This window comes from Panulirus ornatus, chromosome 10, assembly GCF_036320965.1.
Source record: "Panulirus ornatus isolate Po-2019 chromosome 10, ASM3632096v1, whole genome shotgun sequence".
NCBI lineage: Eukaryota > Metazoa > Arthropoda > Malacostraca > Decapoda > Palinuridae > Panulirus > Panulirus ornatus.
In genome coordinates this window covers 53,971,931-53,985,408 of record NC_092233.1, presented here as the reverse complement: position 1 = coordinate 53,985,408, position 13,478 = coordinate 53,971,931, and the positions used below count along the sequence as shown (strand labels likewise).

At 38.6% G+C, this 13,478-nt stretch overlaps 1 protein-coding gene across 1 annotated transcript in view; it reads right to left on the bottom strand.

Annotated features, from left to right (window-relative positions):
- Positions 1 to 13,478, bottom strand: part of LOC139750955 (uncharacterized) — a 247,202-nt gene that overhangs the window by 150,692 nt on the left and 83,032 nt on the right. The window contains exons 9-12 of the mRNA XM_071665896.1: positions 12,918 to 13,051; positions 12,355 to 12,592; positions 5,459 to 5,625; positions 4,478 to 4,786 (exon numbers count right to left, since the gene is read on the bottom strand). Coding sequence (XP_071521997.1) covers positions 4,478 to 4,786; positions 5,459 to 5,625; positions 12,355 to 12,592; positions 12,918 to 13,051 — 848 coding nt within the window. The remainder of the gene's footprint in view (positions 1 to 4,477; positions 4,787 to 5,458; positions 5,626 to 12,354; positions 12,593 to 12,917; positions 13,052 to 13,478) is intronic.

Below are 13,478 nucleotides of genomic sequence, written 5' to 3'. Positions count from 1 at the left end.
TCAATCCATCGACAGCACGTCGACCCCGGTATACCACATTGTTCCAATTCACTCTATTCCTTGCACGCCTTTCACCCTCTGGCACATTCAGGCCCCGATCACTCAAAATCTTTTTCATTCCATCTTTCCACCTCCAATTTGGTCAATATTGTCTCCCACTTCTCCTTGTTCCCTCCACCTCTGACACATATATCCTCTCTGTCAATCTTTCCTCACTCATTCCCACCATGTGACCAAACCATTTCAAAACACCCTCCTCTGCTGTCTCGACCACACTCTTTTTATTACCACACATCTCTCTTACCCTTTCATTTCTTACTCAATCAAACCATCCCACACCACATATTGTCCTCAAACATCTCATTTCCAGCACATCCACACTCCTCCGCACAACTCTATCTATAGCCCACGCCTTGCAACCATTTCACATTGCTGGAACCACTATTCCTTCAAACATACCCATTTTTGCTTTCCAAGACAACATTCTCAACTTCCACACATTTTTAAACACTCCCAGAACTTTTGCCCCCTCCCCCACCCTATGATTCACTTCCCCTTCCATGGTTCCATCCACTGCCAAATCCACTCCCAGATATCTAAACACTTCACTTCCTCCACTTTTTCTCTATTCAAACTTACCTCCCAATTGACTTGTCCCTCAATCCTACTGTACCTAATAACCTTGCTCTTATTCACATTTACTCCAGCTTTCTTCTTTCATACACTTCACCAAACTCAGTCACCAGCTTCTGCAGTTTCTCACATGAATCAGCCACCAGCACTGTATCATCAGCGAACAACAACTGACTCACTTCCCAAGCTCTCTCATCCACAACAGACTGCATACTCACCCCTCTTTCCAAAACTCTTGCATTCACCTCCCTAACAAACCCATCCATAAACAAATTAAACAACCATGGAGACATCACGCACTCCTGCCACAAAACAACATTCACTGAGAACCAATCACTTTCCTCTCTCCCTACTCGTACACAAGCCTTACATCCTCGATAAAAACTTTTCCCTTCTTCTAACAACTTCCCTCCTACACCATATATTCTTAATACTTTCCACAGAGCATCTCTGTCAACTCTATCATATGCCTTCTCCAGATCCATAAATGCTACATACAAATCCATTTGCTTTTCTAAGTATTTCTCACATACATTCACATATATCAGAAAGCCAAGGTGACATCACAGAGCTCTGCCTCACACCTATATGTATTCTAAAACTTTCACTCAGCTTTTCGTCCACTCTTACTTATGCATTTGCTCCTCTATAGAAGGCTTTTACACCATGCAACAGTTTTCCCCCTATGCCATATATCCTTAAAACATCCCACAAAGCATTCCACTCAACTCTGTCATACACTTTCTCCAGATCCATAAAAGCTACATTCGACTTCTTTGCTTTCGCTGAATACTTTTCCATGGTCATCTTCACAACAAAAATACGATTCACACATCCCTTACCTTTCCTAAAACCCCCTTGCTCTTCACTTATTCCACATTCAGTCATTTCCAACAATCTCTCAATTAATATTCTTGCATACAATTTTCCCTGTTATACTGAACAGACTTATTCCCCTATAATTGCTACATACATCCTTAGGACCTTTTCCTTTGAATAAAAGAACAATTATAGCATAATCACAACTGTCTGTTTCCATGCTACAATAGACAAAAGATGCATCCTCTATCACACTTTCTCCTCTTTACTTCAGCATTTCAGCCATAATCCCATCCACTCTAGGTGCCTTTCCTACTAACAGGTTCACAATTGCCTTTTTTACCTCCCTGTTTTCTACAGGCCCCTGCACTTATATCCTCTTCCTTCCCTCCTCCAAACCCATGCATGAAACAACTGCTGCCTCACCTTCTCCCACAATCATCAGTTCTTCAAAATACTCTTTCCATCTTCCTTTCACTTACTCCTCTTGATTTAGCATTTCCCCTTCCTTACTTCTAACATCAACATTTCCACTCTTACATCCACCTCTTTCCTTTTTCACCTCCTTCCAGAACAGTTTCTTATTATCCTGAAACTTTTCACTTAATTTTCTTCCAAAATCTTCATCTACTCTTTCTTTGCTTTCCTCTATCAGCTTCTTAACACTGCCTACATATTTTGTATTCTTCCCTCTATCTTTGCTGAACTTCCACTGGTACATTCCTATTGAGCAATTAACCATATGCCCTTTTCTTCTCTTCCACAGCATTTCTAATCTCTTCTGCTCTCCATGCATTGCCCTTTTCATTCCTGTATCTCACTACCTTGTATCCAACTACTGATTCTACAACCTTTAAGAGCATTTCTCTAAACATTCTTAACACCTCATTCACATATGACTGCATTCCTACATTCACTGCACTTCCATCTAAGCTTTCACTTACCTTCCTTTCATGACTCTCCATGTATTTTTCCTGATCCATGTTCTCACTTGCCAACAATTTTACCTCTCCATTCTTCCTTATACCATACCTCCACTTATCTTTGATCCTCATCCCACAAGAACAGCCTTTCTCAATCTTTTCTTTTGCTCTTCTCTTCCATCATTCCTCATCAATATATATCTGTGGATCATCTTGCACTGAAAAAAAGGTGATCACAAGGAATAAACCCCTCTCACCACAAATATCCACAAGATAGCTTCCATTCTCATTTACATCAGGCACTCCTCATTTACTAACTATCTCACCAATTTCATCACATCCCATTTTCACATTCATATCATCCAATATAACCATGTTTCTCTCATTCTCAAAACCATTCATACAGTCATTCAAATTTCTCCAGAAAAGCATCATTTATCCTTGGCTTGTACAGTCTTCACATTCACAGGTGTATATACACAAACCAATGCATACTTCACAATCCCAATTTTTCCTTTCACCCACACTATTCTTGGTCCATTCCATCCATGTTCTGTAACATCCTCCCATACTCTTGGTGATAGAAGAATTCCACATCCTTCTTTTCCTCTTCCCCAGTAATTTTCACTCATTCCCATCCATACCACATCTCCTTCCCTGTCCTCCCATACTTCAAAATCCCAATCTTTCCTTTCATCCACACTATTCTTGGTCCATTCCATCCATGTTCTGTAACATCCTCCCATACTCTTGGTGATAGAAGAATTCCACATCCTTCTTTTCCTCTTCCCCAGTAATTTTCATTCATTCCCATCCATACCACATCTCCTTCCCTGTCCTCCCATACTTCACAATTCCAATCTTTCCTTTCACCCACACTATTCTTGGTCCATTCCATCCATGTTCTGTAAAATCCTATCATACTCTTTGTGACAGAAGAATTCCACATCCTTCTTTTCCTCTTCCCAAGTAATTTCCGCTCATTCCCATCCATACCACATCTCCTTCCCTGACCTCCCATAACCTGCATTCATCATTTCCATTTTCACTCCATTCACCCTGCTCGAGGATATGGGTTTCCCCAATCCCTAGCACATCCACACTACAACTTTTAAACCTCTCCACAGTCTCCCTCCTTTTGCTCTCCCAAATCGTCCCATTTACATTCAGCGCATTCACCCTCAACTGCTCATTTCTTTTAACCCTCGGTATAACTGGTACACTCCAGTGCCACTTCTTAGCCTTTTGTGCCTAACCCTTAACAGGTCACTGGCAGAGGGCAACTCCAGCGCAGTGATCCCAGGTGCAGCGAGGCTCCAATATTGTCAAAAACTAAAAGTAACAGTGCACTTCAGGTTTTGTCCAAATCTGAAAGTATTGTCCTGATCTAACTGGGCAAAGACTCCCCCTTTAGTTCTACACCTAAGGGGTGTACTAACAAAGGCACCACAAGAAGGCAGGGTGACACTTGGCTACTTCAGTAAAACCAGAGTATCCCCCCAAAGTGCTGAAACTCAATACTTTGCCCAATTTCAAGCTTCTTTACTTTCCACAGTAGCTGTAACTCCTACCAAACTGGGCATTTGCTGCTATGTCAACTCCAAGGTATCTAAAACACCCCATTTCATCAAAATTTTCTCCATTCACATTCACACTTCAACTTACCTGTAACTCTTACCTATCATGATATTATCTCTTTTCATACTTCTTGACTCTCAATATATTCATGGCATTCTCTATTTTCTTCTTCCCTTGATTTCATCTACCTCTGTCAGTATACACTTTATCCTCTAATGCTGTTCTTTCCTCCCTCACTTTTTACCAATAATTGTTAGCACCAGTTTTCCCTTATTATATGCTTACCATACTTGTATACACTAGGATCATTATCTTTTTCCCTTTCCTTTACTTATAGATATCATTCTCTCATCTTCCCTTGAACCTTACCTTCCAATGTTGTCATCCATCCTTTTTATTTCCTTAAAATCACATCCCTTTTCCTGCCTCAGACAACAACCTATCAAGGCTGTTATCAATTCTTTCATAACAAGGATCAAAAACTACATGTACTATTATGAGTTCTGCAACATTCCATTACCTACCAGTATTATGTGGGACAGTGGTGTGCTTCACAAAGGCCACATCACCACCACCTTGCACCAGACACCTGAAGGCACCTGAATAAGAGTAGAAAGGCTCATCACTACTCCTAGCACAATGATCATCACCCTCGCCAACACACAGACTACACAGGCGGTCTATATAGTTGCCCTGCTTGTTGTATGAAGACAGCTTGGCCCCAGGAGCACATGACCCACCACTGAAGAACTCTGCAGCTGCACTGACGAAGTCGCAGTGGAATGGTTGGATGTGTCCTAAATCCAGGAGAGTGGCTACAGGCATCTTCCATCCTATGGGATATAGAAGTATTAGTGGAGATGGGATACTAAATGTATATTTGCCAACTCCTCCCTTATTTTTCCTTTTCCATATTACCCTTCTCTCTAATAATTTTCTCTTTCCTTTGTCATTCTTTTCCTAAACATTTACTTCTCTTCTTTTTTTTCTTTCATCCATTATTTTGTCCTCTCATAACCTCCTCTCCTCAGACTTTCCTTCCTATTTCTCCTTTGTTTTCATCATCATCATCCCCTTTCAAATGTCATACTGTAATACTTTTCTTTCATATGTCTCTCTCTCCTTAGCCCTGCCATCTTGGCAAAATCTCAGCACAAGTACTGGCAGATAGGTAAACTCTCTCTCTCTCTCTCTCTCTCTCTCTCTCTCTCTCTCTCTCTCTCTCTCTCTCTCTCTCTCTCTCTCTCTCTCTCTCTTAGTGATATTTTCCCTCTTATCTCCGTTCCAGTTCTCACCATTCTAATCTCATCCTTCATCTCATTTGCCTGCTTTCCACAAATCCTCTTCTCTCTCCTTTCTTGCTACCTTTATAGCTCTACAACTTGTGCCCCCTTTCCAATCTCATCTTTCATCCCACTTCTTTGCTTTATACCAACTCCCTTCTCCCTCCTTTCTTTCAGCTTCCTAGCTCCCTTACTACCTTTAACTCCCTCTTAAAAACTTACCTGCTGTCTTGCCTAGTCCAGTGTGGCAGGACTTTAGGCCTTTTAGTTGAATAAATGATGTGATATTGGAGTCAGCCCTTACAACAGCAACAGCATAGTAGGAAGATGTTGGTGATGCTGCTCTCACATCATAAACTTCGCTCAGCACCCGGTCAAATCCATAATCTCTATGGGATAAGGCCAGGGTCAGATGAAAGAGGGTAAAGGGAGAGGTATTGCTAGGAGGAGAGATATGAAGAAACAAAAGGGAAAGTAGCAGAACATAGGTGAGTGGATGCAGATTAAAAAGTGCAAAGGGAATAAAACATATGGTGAAGGGTAGGAAACAAAACTGCAAAAATCTTACTTTATAATATGGTGAAGCAGAAGATAAAAGGAGATCTATTACTGATGCCAAATGATATTATTAAGCTAAAGCTGAAAGGGAAACAATAAGGAAACTCACATGAGGAATGTGGCAGGAGGGGACAGCAAAATGACAGAGAGGTGGAGGGGGAAAAGTGTACATGAAAGCAGTGGGATTAAAATGGGAAGAAGTTAAAAGGAAAGTATAGTAAAGATACAGAAAGTATATTTCACAATATGAAAGAAGAGAGGGTGATGTAATGGAAAAACAGAAAAAAATTCAAAAACTGGGCATAAAGAGAAAGAATTATGTATCCCCAGATGAGCCAATTCACACATAAAGGGACAATGCTGGCTACCTAAAGAAAGCAGATTTTCCCCGCGTGGTGAAAATACATAATTAACATATGTCCAATTTCCAACAAATTTAAATGGGAGGAGTAAAACAGTTCAAACATACAGAGAGAATCTCCACCCCAAAATAAAATAAGACAGCCATACTTATCATAAAGCAACAACAACCTCTTATCAACACAGTCATTTTGAATAAACAAAAGGAAATATGACTTAAATACAGTACAGCCATTACATCCAGCAAAATCAACATGGGGAAAACTTTCTTGCTTGTAAGGAGAATAGAATTTTCCCAGATATGCAGACAGCAACATCAAAAGTTATAAACAGTTATCCTTTATGGATAATAACTGTTTTATCCTTACTTAGAGAAAGTTAGTATTTTACCCACTTCATGTACTACAGAGATGCAACACAAAGTACACTTCTACTTTACCCACTTCTTCATCAGCCAACATCTGCTCTACCAGTCCTCCACTAACCATGGGTTTCCATAGATAACCATGAATGTAATTCCCAGAAGATCAGTAATGTGGAGGTGAGAAACTTCTTGGATGTGGAAATGAAAATTATATTTATATCTTTTTTTTTTTTTTATTATACTTTGTCGCTGTCTCCCGCGTTTGCGAGGTAGCGCAAGGAAACAGACGAAAGAAATGGCCCAACCCCCCCCATACACATGTATATACATACGTCCACACACGCAAATATACATACCTACACAGCTTTCCATAGCTTACCCCAGACGCTTCATATGCCTTGATTCAATCCACTGACAGCACGTCAACCCCAGTATACCACATCGCTCCAATTCACTCTATTCCTTGCCCTCCTTTCACCCTCCTGCATGTTCAGGCCCCGATCACACAATATCTTTTTCACTCCATCTTTCCACCTCCAATTTGGTCTCCCTCTTCTCCTTGTTCCCTCCACCTCTGACACATATATCCTCTTGGTCAATCTTTCCTCACTCATCCTCTCCATGTGCCCAAACCACTTCAAAACACCCTCTTCTGCTCTCTCAACCACGCTCTTTTTATTTCCACACATCTCTCTTACACTTACGTTACTCAAAATGAAATGAAATGAAAATATCTAGGAAAATAAACCATTTCATTACATTTCAGACTTTCCAAGTCAAGTGCAGAGCTTTACCCATAGTTATATGCAAAAGCAAATATGTGTAATCAACATATGGCAAATAATCCATACTAACAGTTGATACAATATACATACAATATATGCCTTAAATAGAATATAATCCACAAAATGAAAATGTAAGATAAAAAAGAGCAAGTCCATTAGCACTTATCATCCATATTACCAAAGGAACAAATGTTTTAGTATATTGACAAGAACACTGATGAAAGCACTTGACAATAATGTTTAAAAGGACAAGAACCTCCATAAAGAAGAAAAACAATTCTTACTACAATCTCCATCAAAGGGAACCACCAGTCTATCCATGCTATGCAGCAAAATAGAGAACATTTCAGAAATATACAACAGCAATTTCATCTGTAACCTTCTGCAACTCTGCAACTCTATGTCCAGAATCTAATCCTGAACAGATTTCTAGTTCCTGTCTGAGTACTAATTTTCCTTTCTATGAGATCAGAAGCCTTTAAGGCATATCCACTCTGCCATCATTAATAATGGAAACTCCATTCACCTCATGACCACTGAAATTTCATTTCAAAGGAAGATGTTTGCCATCAAGCATTAACATTAATGAAAGTATATATGATACAAAAAGAACAACCTGTATTTAGTGAATAAGACATGAGGAAGTAATAAATATTCACTTCAGAGGAGTAGCAGACCATAACCTGGTGCTCAGTCTGTCAAGAATAAAAAAAAAAGTGATAACTCTCTTTGGCTTATTCATCCATTTCAAAGGCTTTCTTTCACACATAGAACTAATAACAATTACATAGAGAATTATGGATGACTTGGTATTAGCACAGCTCCTCAGACTGGATTTGATTGAGAGGGTCCAGAGAAAACATCCAAGGCAGTACCTGAATCAAAAGTACTAAGCTTCAGTGAGAGACTGAGGACTAAAAATCTGAACCATGACATTCCTCACTCGACTATGATGAGTAATCCATATTCAGCAATATCTCTTTAGACTTATAGCAACATTTCTCCAATCTTATCTGAAGATATTGAACTGTATATCTAAAACCTTCCTTCAGGACTGAATAGGTTGAAAACTAGAGCTCGGGTCACTGAAGGACAAATTTTCCTCAGTATATGTATCGTATGTATTTAAAACCTTTCTTATGGACTAAGTGGGTTGAAAAGCTAGAGCTTAGGGGTGACTGAAGAACAAACTTCCAACAGAATATGTTTCCTGCATTATGTATTTGTAGGAGGTTACGTTACTGCAGCTTAATTTTGGACATGAAAGACAAAAGCAAGGAATCGAAGGTAAATGTTCTGAGATAGTGACTTTCAGGTCCCATGATATTTTTGAAGGACTCTTGATGTGACTGATATTAGTAGGTTGTGGAGGATCTGATGCACTTTGTTAGGCCTTCGAAAATGAGGAAACCATTACTGGTGGTGGTATACAGAGGAGAAAGATTCCAGACGTAGTGTCCCAGACTGAGCTCTTAAACCTGTCATGGTGAAAGGGTGAGAGTTAGTGTAGAGGAACTGAAAAAGAATGAAGAGGAAACAAGGCTGTGCCTCCAATATGGTGCTGTCAGGGTCACTGAATCCCAAAGGACTTGTGATAATAAGGCCAATGAAGGAAAGAGTTTAGGTGTCCCACCAGGTCCATTCACCAGAGAAGGTATCAATATCTAAAGCTTGGAAGGCAAAAACACTAAAAGGAGAGCAGTAAACTTAGTGGCAAAGAGATCTTCCCATGGTAAAACTCTTAAAGTAATAATCCATATGAAGGCTGTCAGACCTATGGTTGCACCTGAAGGAAGAGATGTGGACCTGGGTAGAGCATCTGCCCACTTTTTGCAACCTGGACACAACATCTACCCACTTCCTGAAAACACTCTGAAAGAACCTGATTGACACAGTGAGATCAAGTAACTGTGCGAGAGTGAGTTAAAAAAAAAAAGAGACTGGGATGTTAATGGGTCTAAAATGCACTTGACCACCAGCAACCATCTTAAAATAGATACTCTTTCATAGGAATCTAACCTGTAATAAAGGAATAATCTTGATACAACTAATTCCATGTGTTGATGTGAAGGAAAAAAGTTCTCAAGTCCCAGAGATAATTACTCACATAATCATATGCAAAAGGAACTACAATGAATTTTTCCAAAACAAGAAGGTACAGTGTTGAAGGGCCAAGATTGTATCATGCGACTCCAGCATTGAAATCTGTTGACCTCTCCCATAAGGTTCCAAACTTCCCAAAATAGAGTGGACTTGAAGGACTGCATCCCAAGTGTGCTCCAAATTTACCAGTTTTCAGACATAAGTGAGGCAAGATAATGGGACCTAAAGACTTTTCAAACTAACCTCAGGGTGATGGATACAAAGCTGATGAAACAAGAGAATTTAAAAAACAATTTTAACCTTCCCAACTAATGAAATAAGGCTACAAAATTAAGAGCACTCCCAAAAAAGTATCTTATTCACCTGTTTCAAGCACTGTAGTATTATAAATGAGTAAAAAAGGAACAGTTCTTGATGGCTTTTTTTTCCTCGAAATCATTAAAAAAAAAAAACATTGCAAGCATTAAAGTCTGTAACTTGGGATGAGGATGCAAGAAGAGAAGAATCTCTAATATTATGGGATAATTCATCTCCTTCCTGCAAGAAACAGAAGTTTAAGTCTTTCAAACTGACAAGAACAACTGCAATATACTATGCTCTTGCCCACAAAAAATATTATCTCCAAAATACCAAAAGATACAAGGGTTGATACTGAAATGAAGTAGAGGCAGATGCCACTTGGAATGTATGAAAGAACTAATGACAAGGTACAGGACAGACACGAACAAATGTAAGAAATTACAGGACAGACACGAACAAATGAAAGAAATTAAGTTTGATACAGAAAAAAAAGGATGCTTTACATACACCTTGTAAAGAAAGAAAAGTTGCAATACCTAAGAAGACACTAAAATCAGCTCTATAGACTAAGCCAAAGAAAGAAACAAAAAGGGTACAAATAGCCTTAGAACACATGGAACTTCATCATACATCTAAAATCCTTTACAAGTCTCCATATGTTATATAACTATCAATGGTGAAACAGAAACTGCTGTCATGCATATATCTGTGTGTGTACATTAGAAACTGAAAACTTGAGAGTATACTATTTGTCATGATATGAGATATTTGGAGGACATGCATTACCATGAAAAACTGTAATCATTGCAGAAATACTATAATTCCCCTACAAATGAGGCACTGTATAATTGCTGACAATTTAAACATATTACCAAAAATCCAAGAGTAAACTTTTGCACATGCAAGATACCCCACTGACATGGGGTAATTTGATAAATAATACAGGAATTTACAATCATAATATTTTTAGGTTAAAGTAAAACCCTTACTGTTTCAACCTTAAGAAAGTGCAGCAAGTTTTACTGAGGGACATTATGTGTCAACACTTAAACAAGACCTGTAAAATCTTTGCTATACAGCTGTGAGGGATGCTATGGATAATTAAGCATTTTTCTGAATTTGTTACTTGAACCATAACTAAAGTGGAATTATATGACAAATGTGGATGAGAAATCTTTTGCATGAAATCCTTCAAATGTTGCAAAAGCACAGCAAGTAGAGGAAAAACAGTAATGCTCTTTGTATGATTTACATCTTTAAGAGAATCAAACACTGTACCTGTAGTACTGGTACACAACCGATTTTCTGGCACTCTTGGTTCCAAAGCCTTGCCGAATTAACCATTTTGCCAGACCAACCGAGGTCAGGTGATAATAATTCATCAACACACCTCTAACCCACTAATCATACATCTCCCATGTGTCTAAAGTATATCATGGACTGCTAGGAATCTAAATCAAACAAATATTAAATATAAATTGAATAAATAAATGAAATACATTATATACCTGCTCAGGACTGAGGTGCTTGTCAGCTTCGAGTTTCACAAATTCGTCCACATACTCAGCAGCCCCTTCGTAGTATGCAGACTGCTTTTCTCTGCACACTTTATTCATGGAAATTCTATGACGCTTCTTGAATCTTTGAATCCATCCTTTACTATAGTCATGCTCATGTTGTAATTTAAGCTCTTTATGGAACAACTTAGCCTGGCCCATTATCATGCTACCTGACAAGTCCACTCCACCATTCTGACGCTGTCAAAACCATTCCATCATCACTCAAATCATAGTTTTTCTAATCGTCATTTGCTTCTTGGAATCACTGTCTGCATAGAATTTCGATATTGTCTCCCTCTGCTTCTTTATACCATAAACAGTCGATGAACCAATACTGTAGATGTCACACAGCTTATGCACCTAAACATCACAGGTCCATTTTTTCAACAGTTCTACTTTATCTTGGATAGTTTATGTTTGACACCACAACTGACACTCTTATATGTCTTGGAAGCCATAGCTAGGGTTAAGTTTAAGCAAAATGAGCTAAGAATCTCACAGAATTGTGGTATCACCACCAAGTGCAGCATAAAGAATGTAAATAAGCGTGCCCTACACACAATGCCATCTGTAGCTGCCCAGTAAACTAGTCTGGTGGCTGTGGTAATTTCAAGTTCCCTCACATAATTTTGCCTGGGCTAAAGGAGGTGCCGAACCATCAGTTGCCGGAAAATCGGTGGTGTACCTGTATAACATTTATCACATATGCTTAAGAAGAAGGATGACAATATTCCTTCAGAAAAAATATCTGAACATCTATTAGACAATTGTAGAGTGTATTTGTCATGTGGTACCCAAGGCAAACCCACAACGAAAGGATGAATTAACAAAAGGAAGGGGTGGCAAGCATAAGGTGTTGCTTCAGGCAGAAATTCTCACACTTAGTTTCCTCAAACATCAACTTTAGATTGGTTGGAGCAACTATCAGAAATTATCATTCTGACTCAGGAAAGCAACTTTCAGATATAGCCCCCCTCACAAGAAAAGTTAATAAATAAAATCAGTGAAAAAGTCCTTCAGAAATACCTTAACATTTCTCTCTCTCTCAAGAAAAAAAAATCCGCTTAAAAATTCATCTAGATTACTTACTTTGTCGCTTGGTAGACGTCACCACCATCTAATGTGACGATATCAGCATTACCAAAATACATATCAGAGTAACAGTCAGAGACATTGCTACCCTGAGGGCAACCCAGGCCTACACCTGCACCTACACCATAGGCCTGTGCTGCCATCTCCAGGTCTTGGCACTTGGCCAGCTCTTCCTCATTGTGAACACAAAAGCGAACTGGTTTCTGTGATACAGGTGAGTTAAATTTATATCCAGCTGAAAGAAAGTCAAAACAAAACCATAAGAGAAACAAATAAACAATTGCATTACATAAATATCTGGGTTTATGGTAAAAGATTTCAAATGAACTATTTTGAATCTCAAAGAAAAGATCAGTTCACTGAATATACAACATCACAGTTGAATCTATTACCATATCATGTGAAGAACACAGGAGTAAATATAATCATAATGAAACTTGTAATGGGACTGCATCTATGATGTGATATACAAACAGATGAGTACAACTGACCACATAAATTTACTGAGGAGAGCTAGAACAATTCCTTAAACAGACTCACCTTTCTTGAAACAGACTCACCTTTCTTGATGATCTTTGAGGGTGTCAGAGGTTCCCTGAGGGTCTTGAACTGGGTATCACTGGGAAGATCAAGTAATTCTCTCACTGTTTTAGCATGTGTGGTCAGTGCCTTCACCCACAGGTCTCGCATGGAACTGAGATCACATGTTAGAAGGAAGAAAGATCTTGAAAATATCAAAAACCAGCAAAATCAAACAACATAAACATTAATGCAACAAAAGTAAGGAAAAGAATGTATACCAGGAAAAATAAACTATCTAATATCGATTTGACTGAATAATTTTCATAAATAATCTACGGTGGGAAAGTAATACAGAATAATATAAAGTCAGGCATAAACTAAATGTAATGTCTATAAATTGTTTATAGAAAAAATATATCTAGAGAAAAAGAAGATTAAATAATTGCTTTCATTATTTCCTTCAAAATTCAACTTTCACTTGCTAACTTGTACAATATTCTAATGAATAATAAAGACTTGTAAATCAGGGCAAAGGATTAGGAAAGAGGTTGAAGACTAAGGAGGGAAAAAACTGGAAGGAATCAGGAAGAAAGATGATC